We start from the raw sequence: 19,823 nt of genomic DNA, 5'->3' as shown, positions 1-19,823 counted from the left end.
ATTGAAAGAAGGAATAATTGAATGAAACTTGAGATCGTAATAAAAGGAAGGAAAGGACGTAAGAAGGAGATGATCACGATAACATTGTCGCTCGATGAAACTCCACGGACTAAGCCAATTATCGAGCCACTGAAAACATGTGGGATTCTAAAGGGGGTGGCAATTTACGTTATGGCTTCCTCCCCCTCTTAACTGTATAGGTGTATATAAGCTCTAGACAATAGTGCCGACTTAATGACTACGATCTCCTTTCATGATTTAACGAGAGTAACGAAGGAAGCCACCGAATTGGCTCTGCACCAGCCAACTATTTTATTTCCTTACGACGAGTTTCTTGATTTCGCGCTTTTTTTTCATCAGGCCTTAGTTTTATACTTATGATGTTAAAATTAGGCACTTGAAACATTTACTAATGCAATTGTTTACGAGTAGCATCGATTGTGTGCTTAAGACTTAATTTGAAATCTGACACAAATAATTTAAATGTGTATTTTTGTCTCGGTTTATTTTCAATCGACTGATCAATTCAATTTTCATCAAATTTCAGGGCTTAGCACTTCAAATAAATTATATATGTATTAGAAAATTATACAAAGGTTGTCTATTTTTAAGTTTTAATTCGGCGTTGTTCTTATATCAAATTTATTCAGGCCAAAAATACAAACACCTAAAAGTACATTGCGTTACATGAAAACGAATAAAATATAAACCCATGCCGTTTGATCGTACTTGGATGCTAAATATAAACACCTGAAAGTACCTGCCTGAAAGTATAATGGATAAATCACCCATCCACCCGAGAAACGGCAATCAGACAGCATCAAGCGCAATTTACTGGCTTAACCAGTAGGAGGGTAGGATCGGTAGAGATCGGAATATTATAGGGTGATATTTATACGGATGGTTAACTGGAAGAGACATTTAACTCTTTCTGCTTCTCTTTTCGCCTCTCCCTGCCCGTCTGGAAATTTAAATGACACTAAAAGACTAAATAGACAGCTGGTGCTGCCACTGGAGGGGTAGTAAAAAGAAAGGGGGATAAATCGATTGGACGCAGGAAGCGGCGTTAATTAAAATTTACCCAGCTAAATCAGCTTTGCTTATCCCTGCTGCTGGAGGAAGCCTTTCTATCCAACGATCTGATTGGCTCTTTTTTTTTCTCTTTGTCTCGGCCCGACGAGTGAAAAATCCCATTTTTATTAAAATTTCCACCAGCGAGTTACCTTAATCGAGGCTTTATTATCTTGCCACTGCTTCCATTGGAGGGCTAATTAAATTACTGATTTTATCACGAGCGAGAGCTGAAACTCGGTGGTGTATATTTAACGATGTATCGGGTCAAATGAGTTTTTTTTATCGTACGCTTATGAACTAACTCGATGTCGAGCCATTTTTGAAACATAGGTACCTACCCATGGATTATCGTCGATGGATGGCATGAAAAATTAAATTAGGCCGTATCCATTATGAGGGTTAACGTTCCGTTTAAAACGAACGGCAGCAGCAGTAGCATATTACACTACCACCATTACTTTCCTCGTGGGCATAAAAATTCACTTATCCCCTGGAACGTTTTTCTCGATTCTGCCGCAGCCCCTTGATCCACCTCCCCTTTTTCCTTGAGAAAAATTACGGCTCCTAAAAAAAAACCTACGCCCAATAAACCTTCGAGTCTCACTTGTACTATCTGAGGTAGTTACCTTCAGCTTAAAATTGCGTATAAAAATTAATCGGTGGATCAATTTTACTTATTCAAGTCGAAGGCAAGAGCGAGGATGGAAGGCTGTCGAAGAGTGCGATCGTGCAGAATACATCACGTGTTTGTGTGTGTGCGGGTGTCACACACTCAGGGAGTTGCTGCTCCTGAATCTTTTAAGAGTTCCTCACCTATTTTTGGCTCTTGAACTTTTGGCCCGACGGGTCGAGTCGAGCTGCAGAGCAAGGGAGTCAAGAGCTAAACATACACGCACACACGAAAAGGTGAGAAAGGGTGTGGGATATTGGGTTACCTTCACTGGATAAATCGAATTATTCCTGCACGACACAACCTACCCGCTATATTGAATTTCGCTATCTATTTTGGACCACCGATGCTACGCCTCCCCCACCCTCCTCCCATCACACTCTCTCGTACTCCTGATACTTTACCTCTCCCCCTGAACTCTAGAGTGCTATTTATTTATTTATCATCGTTCAGCTTTAATTCACTCACCTCTCTCGCGAAGTTTATTTCAGGACACCAACTGGATTTCGTTCTCTACTACTTTTTTTTGTTTGCTTAATAACAAGCGTTATTGGAAAACTGTCAAAGTGCAAGGGCGATTGAAACTTTTAAACGTCTCTGATAACCAAGTTCTGACTTTCTCTTTTTTTTCGTCCAGTCCAACAATGATCCTAGAAAAAAATTAAAAGTTTCTCTTCGTTCACCGAGTACGCTCCAAAGGAGAGTCCTGGGAGTCTAGCCAACAGTGCCTTTTTTTCGTCCCCCAAGTTCTTCCATTCGTTCACTCCTCGGCCGAATAAGTGCTGAAATTTCACCTTGTTAAAAGTAGCCGGCACCTTGGTCTCACATACCTCCCGGAGCCCTGTAATGTACCGCTTGATTTTACTTCACAAGTTTTTCTTTCGATTTTTTTCCTTCCGATAAGCCTTTCTCCCTCGGTTCTTCAACTTTGCCTGTTTATCTTTTTCTCCGTGCACTCTCGGCCTTTTTCGAATTATCTTCCTTTGTTTTTATTTCTTCCAGCCCCCAGGATTTTTAACTATCCCCACCTGATCGCCAACACGACACTGCCAACCTTTTTTTTCGTCGGAGCTATGCAAGGCGTAACTTTCAACTTTTCAAATTAAACTTTCGGATGTACCATTACTTACTTTTCTTGTTACTGAAGGGAATGGCACAATGGCACGCCTACTCGAGAAAGGTCTGAAACGTTCAAATTACTCCCAGTAAATTTTATTCGTCACAACTCATGGGCCAATAAATATTCAGATATTAATTTTTGTGTAAATTCACTTTTTCTTAAAAAAATGTTAAAAAAACTAACGAACGTGATGCGAAAAGCTCTTTTAATTAATTAGCAGCATCAAAAATTGCGTCTGTTCAATACCAATTGGCACATTCATTCACTTTTCCTATACGCGACACACAGGCACTCGAGCACTTGCAACATATTTTCACACTCGAGGGAGCGGATTTAGTTACTAAAAATTAAATATCTACCCACACCTTCCAATTTATAATTAACTCCGAGCGCGCGTCGATTCTTAACTGCTGTGCAAAGGAAAACTCGAACACTCATGTAAACCTCCACTAACTCTACCTTTTTAATCACATGTTTTTGGATCCACGAAAAAAAATGATATGAAAAAAAAATCAATTAATGAAAAATAAAAGTAAAATTGAAAAAAGACCTGGCATTAAAATTTGCTGAATTTTCAGCGAGTGTGTACGAGGAGAAAGAAATTGTACAGCAGCATCCGAAGGCTTGTAATTCTTCCGAGGAAAGTGGGGCGTCTCTAAGAAGGAGGGAGATAAAGCTGGATCGTTTTTCAAGTAGCTTTTGGCTTTGCCTCGGTCCTCTGCCGGAAAATGTTGCCGAATCGTCTTTTTATTTGGAATATTTATTCCCCATTGTTATGCTCCCCACAGGTAGAGAGCAGAGGCCAGACGCTTCCACCCCTTTTTTTTCTCTCTTTTGATCCTACCATGTCCTTAGCATCTTTTGCTTCATCGGGCTAAAGACGGAAAAGACAAGGAATGCCTTGATTTTCTTTCCCACTGATGTTAGCTCGAGGATTTATCGGTGCTGTATTAGTATGGCAAAAGTTTCCGAATGTAGTTGAGGAGGTATTGCTATTGATTTATCAATACGTGTATTTCTTTTCTTTCTAGAGTTGATTGAACAAGTTGCAATTCACTGTTTCTGTAGATATAACATATTGTACCGCTACACTGGCCTGGTTTTTTGTTTTGAAAAATCATCACTCCCTGACCTCATAGGTATTAAAATAACTTGAACTCTCTCAATGCGTAGGCAATGTATTGTCGTACGCATAGGAAAATTACTCGACGACAACAACACATTTTTAAGTACAAGTACTACTTTCTGCCACTACTGGCGCATTTCCTTCTTCGCGATAAAGCCCCAACTCTACTCAAGTCGAAGTGAAGAACAGGAGGAGGATCCATTACAGCTAAACATAGCGGTTTGATGCAAGTGTCATTTGTACATGTGCGTTTGTGTACGTATGCGTCACAGAGTCATAAAAAAGTTACTCACCGTAAGTGCGGGTTTTACGATGCCATACCTCCAGAGTATATATAAGCAACGTAGATGCTATCTAGCTAAAGTTTCGATACTGCAATACCTGAGATATACGTACAACTACATTTATAAAGTTTGTAATTCGGATTAATAGCTTGGCACCTTCAACTTTCGCTTTAACAAATTTTCATTGGGGTAATGTGTTGTAGTAATGGTACCAGGTGAACAACTTGATAGTACACGTTCTTTTCAATCAAATTCTGATGATTTACAAAACACCAGTAAAAATAATAATCTTCCTTTATTGTGAAACACCAGACATCGCAAAAAAAGAAATTTTGTATTGCACCTGGTGTCATAGAAACATATCACGGCTCTATTTAAAGTGACATTATAATAAGATTTGATTAATCAATGTGAACTACAGTACGTCAACACGATCTAAATTTTGAGGGAAATGCAACATCACAGTGGTATACATATAGTAAAAAAGAAAGATAAGGATATTAAAAGTACAATTAAATTTTCCAGCCTCACCTCGCTTTGCTCATCTTATGGGCTTCAAAAGTCTCGAACGAAAATATTGCCTCGCTCCAAAAACACGCCAAGTGCAAACGTACACATTCCAGCCGGAAGTGGCACTCTCTCCGCGTCATATCCTACTTTACTGCAACACAAGCAGCCGGAGGAGGAAAAACTTTGCGTTTCTCTCGTTCCACCCCTCCGCGTTTCCACCACGTGGGTGCTACTTTTCCTGCTACTGCGTGCAGGGGCTGTGGCACAGCAGCACAAGTCGTTACTCCCCTGATATGACAATTTTGTGGTCGAGAAAATATGCCTCACCTTTCCCTCCCACCCTGTCTCCTCCTTGTGCTTACTCCGTTTTAATATTACCACTGCGGAGGATGCGTGCAATATACAGGAGCTGCAGTTGTGGCTGTTTATTACCCTCTCGAGAGTACAGAATATTTTTTTAAAATTCAAAGCACCTTTGCACGTAGATTTTTTTCTCTTCCTGCTATGTACTTTTTTTTTTTTTTAACTGTGTCCCAGCAGGTGATGCATGACATGACTAGGTCTCACGGCAGTGAATCTTCATCTATTGGGAGGTAAAACACAACTATAGAATTTTTTAGATTTAAAATATTAGAAAGTTGCTAGATTCAAGCTGTGGCAGTAAAAATCTCTTCTTTGTGGGGTCGTCCCGAGATATTTAAAAAAACTTTTTTCTCAAGCCTAATGACGGCTGTGTTGCTTTTGTATGAGTTTCACTACTGGTATAGTACAGAGTACTAGTACTAGCTCCTTATTATGGCGCTGCAGGCACGAGGCAAGGAAGAACAGCTTATGCATATGCGATATTGTACGTGGGGCTTTTCTCGTGTGACCTGGAGTGAATATACTCAAAAACACCTTTCGCTCCCTTTCCCCCTTTTTCATGGGCCATATGCTGTGCTCAACGAAGTGTGTAAAGTTCTGAACCACGTGCGCGTACGACCCACAATGGATGCATGTGGATAAATAGGTGAAGCGTTTGAAAATAAATATCTTTTTAAAAAAGTGTCGGAAGCGTCTTTATTCAAGTAAGTTTTTATTTAGATCTAATTTGAGACTACGTTTGGTAGTGACTTTAGTCGAGGGGCTGTCCACGTGATTCAGAAATATTTGATTTAAATCTTTGAATCATCATAAAAAATATTTTTTCCAAAGATTTAAGGCAAGTAGTGAGTTGGTTATTTATTTTTCATCGTTGGATTTGTTTCATCGAATCCATGTTGAATATTCTACATCTTTATTTTATCTCATCACTTTTTAAATTGTGCTTTTGATAATAATAACAAATAAGTAAAGATATGTACACATTTATATTGACATAAATTCAAATATCAACATAATATTTTTGCATTAAAAGAGATACTGTGTGCAAAGAGAGAGAGAGAGAGAGAGACGAGCAGTGAGGAAGTCATTTATATGAGCCGGAGTGCGGTTTGTTGCTCGGTTCGCCGCGCCGTAATGCGTTTTGTTGGGCAGAAGATACCTTGCAGGCAAGGAGTAATACGCCTGAGCTGCCGGTGTTGGCGATAATAAGCAACGATATTAGGATTATAAGGATGGTGGATGTTTATGTGGCTGCTGGAGCACTGTATGAGTGGGACTGTAGTGCTCCGCACTGTGTCGTCTCTCTTGGCGTGAAGGCATATGAATGTACACATGAATCTGTTTCCTCTAAAATATTGAAGCTTGCTCCTGTCAAAAATTGCCAAAAATTTGGTAAAAATAACCTATCACAGAACTTAAACCCTATAAACTTTTGTAATGAACTTGTAATAATGAATAGTAGTAATCATTTTCTTGGCAAACAAGCGATGAGCCAAGCGACAAAAGATAAAGAACCCCTTGTTCGGAGGTATTTCATAAACTCAGAGGTCTAAGCTTGGGTGTACAGCAAAAACTTATTTTTTGTTATTGTTTACGTATGAGCACTATTTGGTAGTGTAGATGTAGACTCTAGCACATAAGTTGCTGAAACTCGTATTTCATGAACTAAAAAGTTTGTTAAAAATATTTACTCTGGACAATGCTTTCACTACAACTATCTGTTCCCTAAAATATTTTTAAAAATGAAAGACATACGTCAATTAAAACGATAAGAATAAAAAAAGCTACTCGCGTACTAAGTCATTATTGTTGGAAACAAACAACAATTCAGAGCAGTTGAACAGTTTTTATTAAAAGCAAAAGAAAAATGCGTCAATACCTCACGCAAACAATTTACTCCATAAAGGAAAAAACAAACAAAAAAAACTTCAGGACAATGTGACAAGTAAACAGAAAATTATGACCACGCAGAGAAAGGTTGGGCGGATGAGGAAAAAACTCACCCGCTACTCGAAAATTGTATTCAATGGCCCCATGAATCAACCCAATGGGCCATAAAAGCCAACTATCAGATCACTACTTGCGAAACACGAGGATCCGACGCGGCAGCTGAAAAAGAAGTACACCCAAGGGACTAAGCGTGGACTGGATGTTGTATGATTTGTTAGACTCGTGTTCGAATAATTTGTTCTTGTGCTTGAGATCTTTACTGCCAGCGTGTAAATACTAAAAATGACATACGTTTTTTGCAATAGAAAAAAAAAAATCTTAGACCGTACAAAGCAATGTGGAAAATTTTTGTTTACTGTGATATTTTAACGTATTAAGGCCCTAAATGAATTAAGTATGGGAAACATCAGTGGACGGAGAAAAAATATGTCTTGATAAGCCTGTAGAGCTATAAAGAGGATTAGGAAGATATGTAGGATTTCAGAAAGCATCTTAACAAATGAGTTTACTTTTTACGGCATAAATCATGCCAAGCATCATAATTGGTCTCTCAAAGGTTCTTCTACATAAATGTAATTCTACACAATATCAAAGCTTTGTCTTCACACTTTGCTTTCATAAAAAGCACATACGTAATTACAATCGAAGAGTCTGACTTTTATCATTCGCTCTCAGTGAAGTTATTCAAGTGAATCCAAGAAATCCACATGTTAAGTAGAAAAATCAACGCATAGTCAGACGGTCTGACTTAGCGACCACCTTCACTTTCACGACGTGTCCAAAATAGATGAAAATAGACCTGAAATTCAAGGCACGAGTAACAAACAACAATCCCTGGAATTGGAAAAGTCGTTTTCCTGAAATAAAACAGCGAGAAGGACATGTTCCCGCGAAAAATCTCTCGAGTACCTTCGACAGAAATTTCGCAAGGAAGACTCGAATATCGCGATTTTTTGTGGTGGTGGAGAGAGTGTGAATTGCATAGCGAATTCAAAGGGCATAGCTGAGCTGGTTCCTTGAATTTGGTTGGTTTCTGGAATAAAACGTGGCGGCGTTGCAGGAAGAAACGATTCATGAACACGCGTCTTATTAATAATTCATGGTAGAGTCGCGACTACAAATGCTCGCAAAGCGAGACATGGAGCTTTGCACGCGTGGCTGATTTGGTTGCTGTGAAGAAGTAAAAAAAACATTTTGGCAAAAATTGTACAAAAGGGTAGCAGATCACATACAGGCTGTCGTAAGATATAATACGAAGCTATCGTATGTCATGCGAACGTCAATATTCTTTCTCTTTGGCGTATCAACTAAAACGAATATTTCCTCCTTCTGATGACAGCATTTCTCTGTTGTAAAGATTTTTCTGTTCCACGTGATTTTGGTTTTTCATGGAGAGGTGTTTCTAATTTTTCTGCAACCTTGTTCAACTTTCCCATGAAGACAGCACGTTATTGTTTACTTAAGCACTGTGACGGATAATATATTGTGTTTTTTAGTGCCAGTTCCTTTTTTTTATCACAAATGCATTTTTGAAAAAATTCGCTTCATGTGAAAATTTCTGACATCTTTACAAGGCTAGCATTGAAGCGGCATGCATATTGTATGAAAATTCAGGCCTGTTTGGTCGCTGTGCTTCAACGCGAAGGTGCCCATGGAGCAGAGTACAATATGACATATACGTTGGTAGTGGGTGGCACGTGTCTTCACTGCTAGTGCCCCTATTCAAGTCTACCCATCACGTTCGTTCTGCCTCTTGGTTTATTTTTATTTTTCGCATCACAGCGTTTTTCTTACTCTGGGCGGCAGAAGCAACGTGTCACATTTTGGGCCCTTTTTTGCGCCTCCACGTACACGTAGGCAAGTGAGGCAAGACAGAATTTCTCTTCTGTACCTCCGATGCTATGTACGTACGCTACTGTGAGCACACAAATTTTGAACAAAAAATAAGTCCAAGCAGAGACGAAAGGTACGTGATGAACATTTTAATGCCTGCGTTAAGCAAGGAACGTATGTAGGCCCTATCCCGTTCTCTTGGATTTTTATTGTTAAATTTTTAATTTTTTTTATTTTATTATTTAAGCTTTACAAGTGTAGTGGACAGTCTCTTTCAATGAGAAAAGTGAGCTAAAACAAGAAAGGTGTTGATACATCACAGTAGAAAAATCAACAGAGAAGATAATAAATCGTGCATGACGGGTGTCCTTTTTCACATATTCTTAAGCCAAAACAATCTGAGCTGGCATGTCAGACACGATGATGGCAACACAATACTGTCTTTTCACTTTTTTCTTCCAAGACAAATTCATTGATTATGCTCTCGCAGGACTACTCGCTGATCTGCAGCTTTTTCCAATTCATCTGACGTCAACGAGCTAGTCGGCTCGTCCATCTCCGTGTCACTGATAGTAAATACAGCAGATGGATGGCACTATCAGGTCCACTAAGGGGTAAGAGAGAGAAGTGAGATACTGGTCATAGATATTAAGGAAGATGGACGAGTCTCACTTCTGCCCATCATTGACATCTAAGATGAGAGACAGGATAGTGTCGAGTGAACATTCGTTAGAGTAGTTTTTTTTCTTCAAAGGTCTACAATGTGTTTATCAGCTTAGACAATTCTAAATATGTTAGTATGGTAGCTACTTATATTTTTATGTTATGGAGTCGTTAAGATGGAAAAGCTAAAGAGAATGCTTCTCTAAAAAGATCCTGTCATTTTTTTTGTCATTGTCCTTAAAGTATCAGAAATAATTACCGTCTGACCAAACGCTGAGATTTCTACTTTACGGCTAGACACTGACGTACTAAGTCGTCTCAGCTCATTTCTACTGAGTTGCTGAGCTGGTGTGCGATGGAGCGTGTGAAAAAAAATATCTGGGCTCGTGGGGAAAACGAAAAGAATAAATCTACATCCACTGACGTCAAGGACCCTTGATACCAGGTCACGGCATGTGTGTGCGTGTACAGTGACTCCAAGGGAGGTATGTAGGGATAGCACAGTACGGCAGTAGGTGGATGCATAATGTGGTGGCCAACTCTCTTCCACAGCCCCACACCAGAGTAATGACAATAGTTGATCCCTCTCCCAGAAGCCCGGGCTCGCGAAACCCTACTTTCGTGTCCTTCCATCCGTTATTTGGAAGCTGCTATCTTTCTCTTCCCCCCAAAACTTTACCCTTCGTTATTTTTCTCTTTTCCTACCCTATCCTCTCCCCCTTTAATCATATTACTCGCGCTTTTCCGGCTGTACTTTAGTGTTGTTTTGTTTTCACTTGTTTCGAGGGGGGTCTAACTTCATTTTTATGTCGCTTTTTCTTCTTACTGTTTTATCTTCCATCAGCTATTTTGACGTTAAGCTCCTGTCAACGAATAAAATTAAATGTTAAAGCTGAAATCAAGTTTGAACTGTTGCCACGGCTTTTGTTTTATCTGGATTTTTCCTATTTTTTGGCGTAAGATAAGTATTTACTTATGGTTATTGAATTACACTTTGCATGTATTAAACATTTTATTTTCACTTGTCTGCAACTCTTCAGTTCCCCTTTGATTTTTGTGTACTGCAGTATAATCTTGTTTTCGACTGGAAAACATTTCATTAAGCATAACAATGTCAGTGTTGCTGTTCGAGATTGATAATGCACATCAAAGGCTAACATTTGAAAAAGCAGCGCAGTCAGAATAAAGTTTATGCTGTTTCTAATACTCTTTTCGGTACACAATTTCATCTACAATTTACGAACGAAAAAGCGTGAAAGAGCGAACGCGTCCGTCCGCTTGTCTGGCTCTTGCGCTCGTTTTTGCCGTATTCCATTAGGGGAAACGGTCGCTGGTTGTACATTTCGACGGGATTTTCGAGCTTTTCTAGGGAAAACGAGATAGAGACAGGGAAAAATACACAAACTCGGAAATAAGCTTTCGATGAGTAATGCCTCGAATGGTTCGCTGCCCTCGTTTCGTCGTGCTTTTTCATTCCCTTTACAAACTTTTCTTTCCACCCCGCTTTGCTCGTGTATTTTGTTATTTATCATTGTTTTGGACTTTTTCCACCCGAGTGCTACTAATGAAGTCTCTGCTCTATGTGTTTTGACGACGTTTGTCCGATTTTGTTTTGATCAACGTGGAACTAAATGGAACAGTTGGACAAAAACATCTGCCGATTGTAACTACGACTTACTGTCCACTCAGTTTTTCCATTCTGTTTCGATGACAAAGTGATTATGAAACTACAAATTTATCGAGAAATTCTTACGCTACTGTCAACACGAATGCACTCGACAACATTGTGCACAAAGAGATCTATTTCTTCTTTACAAATTGATATCGTAAACACATCTTTCTGATTGTTTTTCTATTTATTCAAGTGCCCAAACCAATGTTTTTTTTTTTTTTTTTATACAATTACTGCGAAACAATGACTATACCTGAATAAAGTACTCATCGATAAATTGCTCCTGAGCGGAGTAGCAAGAGATGGAAAGAGAGAAAAAACATCCAAAAGCTCTTTTTATGCTTTAACAGTTGAGTCATTGAGTTTTCCGTGAGATATTCGTCCATGCGCTAAAGTATGAATATGAAGCATACAGGCCTCAAAAAGCAGTATAAAGAGAGTTGACTTGTCTCTTCGCTTAACTATTGTTTCTCTTTGATCGTTTTAGTTTTTGTTTTTGTTTACTTAGAGTTTTTTTTCACCGATAATTTAAAAGTTTTCTACAAAATATTACAGGAAGAAAAAAATCAAGTTAAGGTAACAAAGAGAAGCATATCAGCATTTACGAGCCTTTCATATAAAAGCCGTAAGCAAGTTTTTGAGCTACTACCACACAAAGTGTTGATCATTGGCAAAGAAGAACAAATGGCAAGCAATACCTTTCAACAGCTAAAAAACAGATAATTGGAGTGTAGACTTTTTTCCGAAAGGAGCAGCTGTATCTACAAATTTTTTTTCATAAGCAACTCTAGTCATGCACCTGCATTTCATCAGCAAAAGATAAGGTATTCGCGAGTCCTCTCAACGAAAAGAAGACACATTTATTCAAAGTGAAAATTCGTACAAGTATCAAAACATAATTCTCGTATGACTATTTTATAACCAAAAATCAAATGTCAAACACCACAATAGAATCACTTGAAAAGATATTATTTCTCAAGCACAGGTGCTCAATGAAAGTTCCACTTAAATCCGTCACAGAGTACCTACCAAGGGCGAATCATACGGTCTATTTGTCGTGGATCTTCCGTGGCCAAGGAGGAGGAGAAGGAGTAGAGTTGGCAAAGCTAGCAGAACAAATTAGATATCACACCGTTGGTTGGGAAGAGGAAAGGCATTACGGCGTAGCGAGGGCTGAAGTGGCGCAGTGGCGGTCAAACTACGGCGAGTGTTTTGGTATAAGCCCTTGGGTAATCTGGACATGCAAATCGGCTTTGTGTTTCATGCGGATGTTTGAGACTAGGCCGATCCGATTATGTCATTATCATCATCGTCGTATGAAGATCCAACTTTCGGCAGAGGGCTCCCTTATATGCCAAATTTTCTCGGCCTCCCCTTTTTTTTATATAACTTTTCGAAACGACTTACTTTTAGACTTGCGTTGTACGTATTAAAATAAAAATGAGATAGAAGCATTTAAAATTTATGATAAAAATTAAACATTTGATAACTGAGTATTATGTACTAAAGCTCTTGGATTTGCAGTGCATACGTAAGATTCATGCATCTGAACCTATAGTCTTGTAGTCATGTACCTAGTCATTCGAATTTCGGGTTTCTTACACATACATTCTGGGTACATACACGCTTACTTCACTCCGCTCAAAAGGAAATTCGTTATGCATTGCCCCAGAACGCTCTGAGCACCGAGTACCTGATTTGCTCGCAGTACGCAGCCTTGAGCAAGAAGGTATGTTCCTATCTTCCTTCAAAGGTTGTACTAATCGTTTCTTTGTGGTCTCCCTAAGATGCATAATGTAGTTACTCTGCCTCTATCACGCAAAACCCCGACAAATTTGTTTGCTGAGAATGTGGTGTGTATTTATGCGTAAAGACGATACTATTTTAGATTGAACGAGTGGCTTCAAAGTGCATTGTAGAGTGTCATGAGAAGCACGTTAAGCGATCCTCTTACATGTTTCAGTTTATAAGAAAGTATATCATATAAGGACAGTATAATCTTGTAAAGTTATTTTTGTTTGCAGATTTAGTGTAGTATTCAGAGCAAGTTATGAGTGTACCTTGAACTCTTCTGTTCCAAATGGGGACATGTTATGAGAACGAAAATTTACCGTAAAGCTCGTGAGTGCGTATGGTATATTCGCTCACCAAGGATGTAGTGGTTCAACTCTCTCTTCTTCCCTCTCATTGCTGTATTAATATTATACAACCTAATTGGCCGCTTAGAGTGTATTGTATGGAATGACCATATTGTGTATATCTTCATTGCTTATTGCTTCTATCTCTTTATTGTTAACTTTTTTTTTTCTGAAATAGAGCTTTGATGTATCGGTGAGGAAGATATTGAAATTATCGAGCCAAAAGATCATTATTGTTTTGTACTTTTCTTTTCCATGACATATCGACAGTAATAATTGAATCGTGAAATTTTGCTCACAGTCAAGCCAACGAGAAGCGAGGAGTGTAAGACGCAGCTGACGTATTTACAAGCAAAACAAGCATCGAGCCAACCAAGCAGAGCCTCCAAGGGTAAACAATGCATTCCGATCCTACCCACTCGATATATGTATATATCTATAAATGCCTCCTGTGTACATTCGAGCTCGTGTTTGATTATTTGGATGGTGCAATCTCGACGAGCTGATGCTGCTACTGCGCACAGACAGACGACAAGCATGGGAGGTTCTCCTGTCTGCGCTCGAGGCTGAATTTCGTGGTGACACTGGAAGGTCCTCTCCTTCTCTTCCTTCCACGTACCACATATACCTATACACCTTTCCTCGGCCAGTATTGCTTTTTGGCTCAACTGACTGCACATCTGCATACAAACACACAGATCCCTCCAAGCGATGCCGATTCACTCGATGATTGACGAAGATGTGGCCCTTCCTTTCTCTGTCGGTCGTATTGAGAGTCTCGGTGCTGGACGTCGAAGCAGATGGATGTCGTTGTCGAGTCGAGACACCGTCAGAGTGCAAATGTGCACTGCACACAATGGAAGTTGGGATGAGGTGGAAAGGAGAGATTTACAGATGCAGTGGAGTAAAGGGGAGTCGTAGCACCGTTGGGTGAAAAGTCCGTTTTGATGGAGTGACTTAATTGAGGACTGTCTACTGTTGATGGTGGTTAAACTCATTGTACTCAAGGTGAAGGACAAAGAAAGTCTCAACTGTACGTCTATACAATTTATCGGATTGACGCTTTTACGTTTGGAAATCAGTGTGGGGGTATTCAAACTCGGTTGAAAACAAACAAAATCGATTGTGTCAATCCAACAGAAATTTACACATTTGTTTCATACATGAAATTGCGAAAATCCTTTGGTCACACAAACGTGCAAGAGAATCAAAAATGCAGCAAATGCAGCAGCGTACCCATTAAAAGATTCAACTCCGAGCTCATAATTCACATTGAATCCTTCCCCTTCCTTTCCCTACTCCATAGTACAGTATAACGATCGAGGTAAGCCAAACGTATGGGAGTGCTGGCAGCGTCATCGAAATTCCATCATCGACTCTCAGAATCTGCATGTTGAGATATGAGAGAGAGAGAGAGAGAGAGAGAGAGAGAGAGAGAGAGAAAGAGACAGAGGGAGAACTGGGGAAGTGGAAATCCAGAGGTAAATTTTGTGAATTAGCAGGAAAGCTGACGTTCTCATCGTGTGTATGATGATGACATAGGCGTGCAAAGCGGCAACAACATCGATGATAGACGGCAAGTGGTTTGACAGTGATTGCATACAGAGGTCATTAAAATATGCATTGACTCGTGATACGATGTAAAATGTGACTGTCTTTCTCATTTCTTGCTCTCTGTAAAATTTATTTGCAAAAAACATGTATATTTTCTTGGTACATAAATATAAGAGGAAGAATACATGATATAGGAAATTGAATGAAAGCTAAGAGCATATTGTTATCTCTTTTCCAATTCTTTGATTTTCCTATTTTACTTCGTTGTTTATGGTCGATGAAACAACAAATTTTTTTTTTTTTTTTTTTTTTGTTTATTTAATAATTTAAGTCTCATGATTACTCAAGAAAAATTTAAACAAACCTATTCCCACTTATCTGGCTGTATATACTGCATATATATATATATATATATATATATACTGTATCAAACTCTTAAGCAATGACTGTGTATTTTATCAGTATACAAATGAACAGCTAGTTGAACACAACTCAATTTTGGAGGGATTTCCACCAGCTGTTTAAAATACTCGCCTGACCAAACGCATGGTTATACTACTGATGATTGTATCTACCTACATATTAGTATTTTTGGCGCTATTTCATCTTTGTGCAAAATGTATGAGTTTGAACGACATTTTAAATATTGATAGTAATAGATAGCTTAGAAGGTGTTATATATTTTTATTGCATTTTTTAGTATAGTATATAAGTTGTTTATGTCTTATTATGTAACTATGTACACGTACCTCTTCAATTTTATAAATTAATAAAAAAATTATACCTGCAAAAGGCTTAAATTATAACTGCTGTATACAAATAATTATTATTATGATCATAAATTGAAAAATACTCGCTACGTATAATAATTACCCATTTTATTTGTTCCAGGCCAAATCGACCTCTGGACGCAGAGCATGAGCGGCTGTTCGTGCGGCTTCAACTCATCACAAACGGCCTGCGCGTGTTGCGTACCACGAGGTGGATGCAGCTGCGGCGCCGCCATGCCCAACAGATGCACCCAGTGCGGCCTCGAAAATTACTGCTCAAAAAGTGAGTACATTTATCATCAAAATAAAAATATGCGGTTATTAAACATTTCACACGACTTGTAAATTCTGTCTTGTTATTCTACCTTAAATATTTGTGTTTTGGTAAAAGAATTTTTCTATCATCGAGGTAGCAATGTACGTCTCGTTATTCACGGTTGTATTATCATGTCATGTAATTGTTTAGTTCGTTAGAATAAACACTCATGTAAATGCCCGCAGAGAAAAGTCATCAATTTCGATAACAAAAACAAATTACGCTCACATCAGCCAAAGTTTCCATTAGCGCAGCGTTGAAATAGAGCTCCGTAGTATTTTTCTAGTGGTGCTTGATCGAGTGATTGCATTCGTGGAATTGACTCACAGCTTCTAACTAACCAGCGTCCGTAACTTCAAACTTTTCCTCCCAGCCCCGACTTCGTTACAATAATATTTCTCAAATCCCTCCTTTTCCACCCTCTTTCTGATATTCTCCGTTGTCTTGAAACACTGTAGTTACAAACATAAATCGAGCCAATTGATCACGGCTCCCTTAACTACTTGGACCTTCCCCGCCCCTCGAAGTCGATTGGTCGAGTCGATCCGAATCACTGGAGAACAATGAAAAAAGGAAAAGGTGGCAACTCGCTACTTCCTCCCTTTCATAAATCTAACGACTCTCCTGAAGTATGTCATTATACACCGGAGATCTGTACTCGTTCCGTTGAATTCCATGGCACGACTACAGATCCCTAAGAGAACAGGTACACTGACGATGTACCGTGAGAGGGTTGGTGGCAAATTGATTTTAATTGCGCCGTTTAATCACACCTTTTGTTCAGTGGGCATGATATAGAGAGCTTCTACTGACCTTTGCGATCTTATCCTATGGTCCACGTGTCATTCCAATCTTTTAAATTTATGTAGTTAGAAATCTTGGTTGCCGAGAGGTGGATAGTTAAGTCAATTATTAGCGGTACGTTAAGCTTATCTATCCTTTACACTTTGCACAATACTTAGTGTTTCGTATGCTGACTGAGATATGATACAAATCACGTCTCTTCTGTACGACCACTCAATTTTTCAACCCGCAGTATGTTGTTCTTAAAATTATATAAGAAAAAATTCTGCATAGATGCACGACTCATTTTCCTCTAGATGCTCGATTTGGAGGACTTGTGTAAAAATATAGAAGTCTCAAAAAATTTACTGCTATTACCTTTTTTCCCTCCCTCACTTATTTTTTAACAAAATTTTTAGCACACAGTTTTTCCTATCTATAAGTATTTTCCCCCTTGGTGCTGGTGTCTTTATTTTCCTCCATCTTTTTATTCTATGGGAGCTTGACTTGAGTGTTTTGCTGCGCACTGAAGTGCTTTAGAAAAGGAAAAGTACAGTAGACGCTGTTGAGGAACTAGAGCACAGGGACACGGGATAAGATCAAAGAAAAGTACGTATCCCTTTTGGCGTACATGTCATAGACATAAAAGTACAAGTGTTGCACGTGAGACAAAAAGACACGAAAAGTGAGTAATTTTATTCTTATTTTATTTTGCTTTTTTTTTTTTGTTTTGGTCCACAGTGTGCAACGTGACGCTGGACAGTAGGCAGTTGTTCAGCAAATCGGATCGGGGCTTCGGTCAAATAAAGTCCCCACAGCTGCAGGGGCCCTCTTCGTGCACCTACAGGTTCGTGCCGGATACTGGCCAACGAGTGGAGCTCCAGGTCTGGCGGATCATATCCATTGGGTGGCACAACGGCACTGCGTGAGTATATTTTTTACACAATACTTCATATGATTTTGTCTTTCTGAACTTCTTCTATAAATTATATTTCTTTTGGTTTTATTATTTTTTGTTCGGCTTCCATTCGACGTGCCACTTATACCCTTAAGAAGCTATTCCAGGATTTTCCTGCGTTTCTAACTAAACTGAAAATATTAATTATGGAAAAAAAAATTCATTTTTTTGCTGTATCTCTATTTATCTTTCCGGTTATAAAACATCTCGATGCTTCTCTCATTTTTTCAACGGGTCAGGAAGCAGCAGCTGCAGTACTGGTTTGTTCCTCGCATTACACGAGGCGATGGTTTCTTCAGTGAAAATAGCGATAACAGGGCAGGCGCGAAAAACTTGGGCGAAAGCTTCTCAAGATGCGCATTGTCGATTCGAAGACCCGTATTTTTCGAAGTGCAGAAAATGTCAGAGGAGGCAAACACAAGAGTAGAAAGGTTGCAGGTGACAATAGGATGTATGCGACAGAAGAGACTTGAACGTGTTTCAACGCGAGCCGACTTTTTCGTTGTCCAGACATGTTTGATCTTTTAGCTCGTTGGAGCGCGTGTTTTCTCATACGCGATTGCTCTTTCTATACTTTTCCATTTTTTTTTCTTCCTTTTCCCGTGCATTTGTATTGTCAATATGCTTTTACTACTCTGATTCTTACAGATGTATTCTTTTTCCATCTGGTAGAGAGGGAGCCATAAAAGTTTGTGAAACTAAGGTACAGCTGGGACACGTAGGAGCAAATGTATCCTTTTCTTCAAGTTTTTGCTGTTTACACGAGTTTCGTCATACAAGTCGTTAGCTCCTTGAGCATTGAAAGTGTTCTAGACACAGCACTATTATGATAAGTAGTTTCAGTTATAGACGTTAATTTAACGAACTTGTGAAAATATCACATAAAAGCTTGTACATAGCACAATGTGATTGATATCTTACAAAAATAATCAAGGTATTTTAGTTTTATTCTACTATGAACATCAACATGTTTTCAAATTCTTTTTGAGAGCAATAAAAAATACAATAAGTTGCATTGAAACAACAACAACATCAAACTGAAAGCAGAGGAGGAGTAGTATACATTCCCTGAACTACTAGACAGGTGAAAACAATTTCCCCGACAAATGTTGCAAATCAGGAGTAGTACCCTCCTCTCTTCTGACTCCCTGCCCGCTCCCATGCAGTAATATCATCAGGACGCGTAGCTCGACTTTCCGGCGTAAATGATGGGAGGTTGCAAGCTCGTTATACACGTCCGCGCGCTCGGCCGCGAGCTTCTGCATGCAATTAAACCTTGATGCAAGTTATACGGGTCCGGCCTTCCACCTTTCTCCCTATCGTACTTGTAACTTGTACTGTTAAGTGCGCCCGTGCCACCTACCCCCGTGTCTGACATGCAAACTGGCTTGCGTAGAGTGTTATTAAACAGCCGAGCTTTCGTTGATGCTGTTCCATAATATTGCCCACTTTGATCCTTTTTTTTCAAAATAAAACTCTACTCTTCTCTACTCTTGCAATGACATTCATGACACTGAAAATCTGCATAAATTTACCATTCTTCTATCTAAAGACTTAGAATTAGAGAAACTTTGAATGTAAAAAGAGAGTATCTTATAAAGTAAAGTCTGAGCTTTTACATGTACCCAAGAAACGATTGATGAATTCGTTGGTTTTATTGGGATTGGATAACTTACCATATTCAGAATCCAACCGAATGAAATTTCGTAACGTAATCTGCCGTTCCTGTCTCAAAAGTTTTCAATGAGGTCTTCTTCATTATGAAACGGTAAAAGGCATTCAGTGCGTAGCTTCCAGCACAACTCTTTGGGTTTTTACTCGCTCGTTTCGTGGCAGCGTCAAAAAGCTTCCCCTTTCTTAAAGGAAAAAGGCTGACCTCAACAGCACACGTTTCCTCTCGTGCTGCTGCTGCCGTTGCTGTTTTTTCCACAAAAGGAAACAGAGCGTTGACAAAAAAAAGAGGAGAAAGGTTTGCTCGTCGTGATCTCCAGTTCTGGGACACGAGTCCTCTCGAGTGGAATAACAGGCCGTCCTTCTCT

The 19,823-nt window shown here is 39.2% G+C and overlaps 1 protein-coding gene across 1 annotated transcript in view; it reads left to right on the top strand.

The window, feature by feature from the left end:
* LOC106647468 (uncharacterized) overlaps positions 1–19,823 on the top strand; it is a 75,815-nt gene that overhangs the window by 17,501 nt on the left and 38,491 nt on the right. The window contains exons 2-3 of the mRNA XM_023392660.2: positions 15,849–16,010; positions 17,568–17,751. Of these exons, the coding sequence (XP_023248428.2) occupies positions 15,849–16,010; positions 17,568–17,751 (346 nt within the window). The remainder of the gene's footprint in view (positions 1–15,848; positions 16,011–17,567; positions 17,752–19,823) is intronic.

Source organism: Copidosoma floridanum, unplaced genomic scaffold (genome assembly GCF_036245765.1).
Source record: "Copidosoma floridanum isolate Cflo_tuat_1 unplaced genomic scaffold, Cflo_Japanese_pri ptg000007l, whole genome shotgun sequence".
Lineage (NCBI taxonomy): Eukaryota > Metazoa > Arthropoda > Insecta > Hymenoptera > Encyrtidae > Copidosoma > Copidosoma floridanum.
Note: the sequence above shows the minus strand (reverse complement) of the source record. Positions and strands in the feature narration are given on the sequence as shown.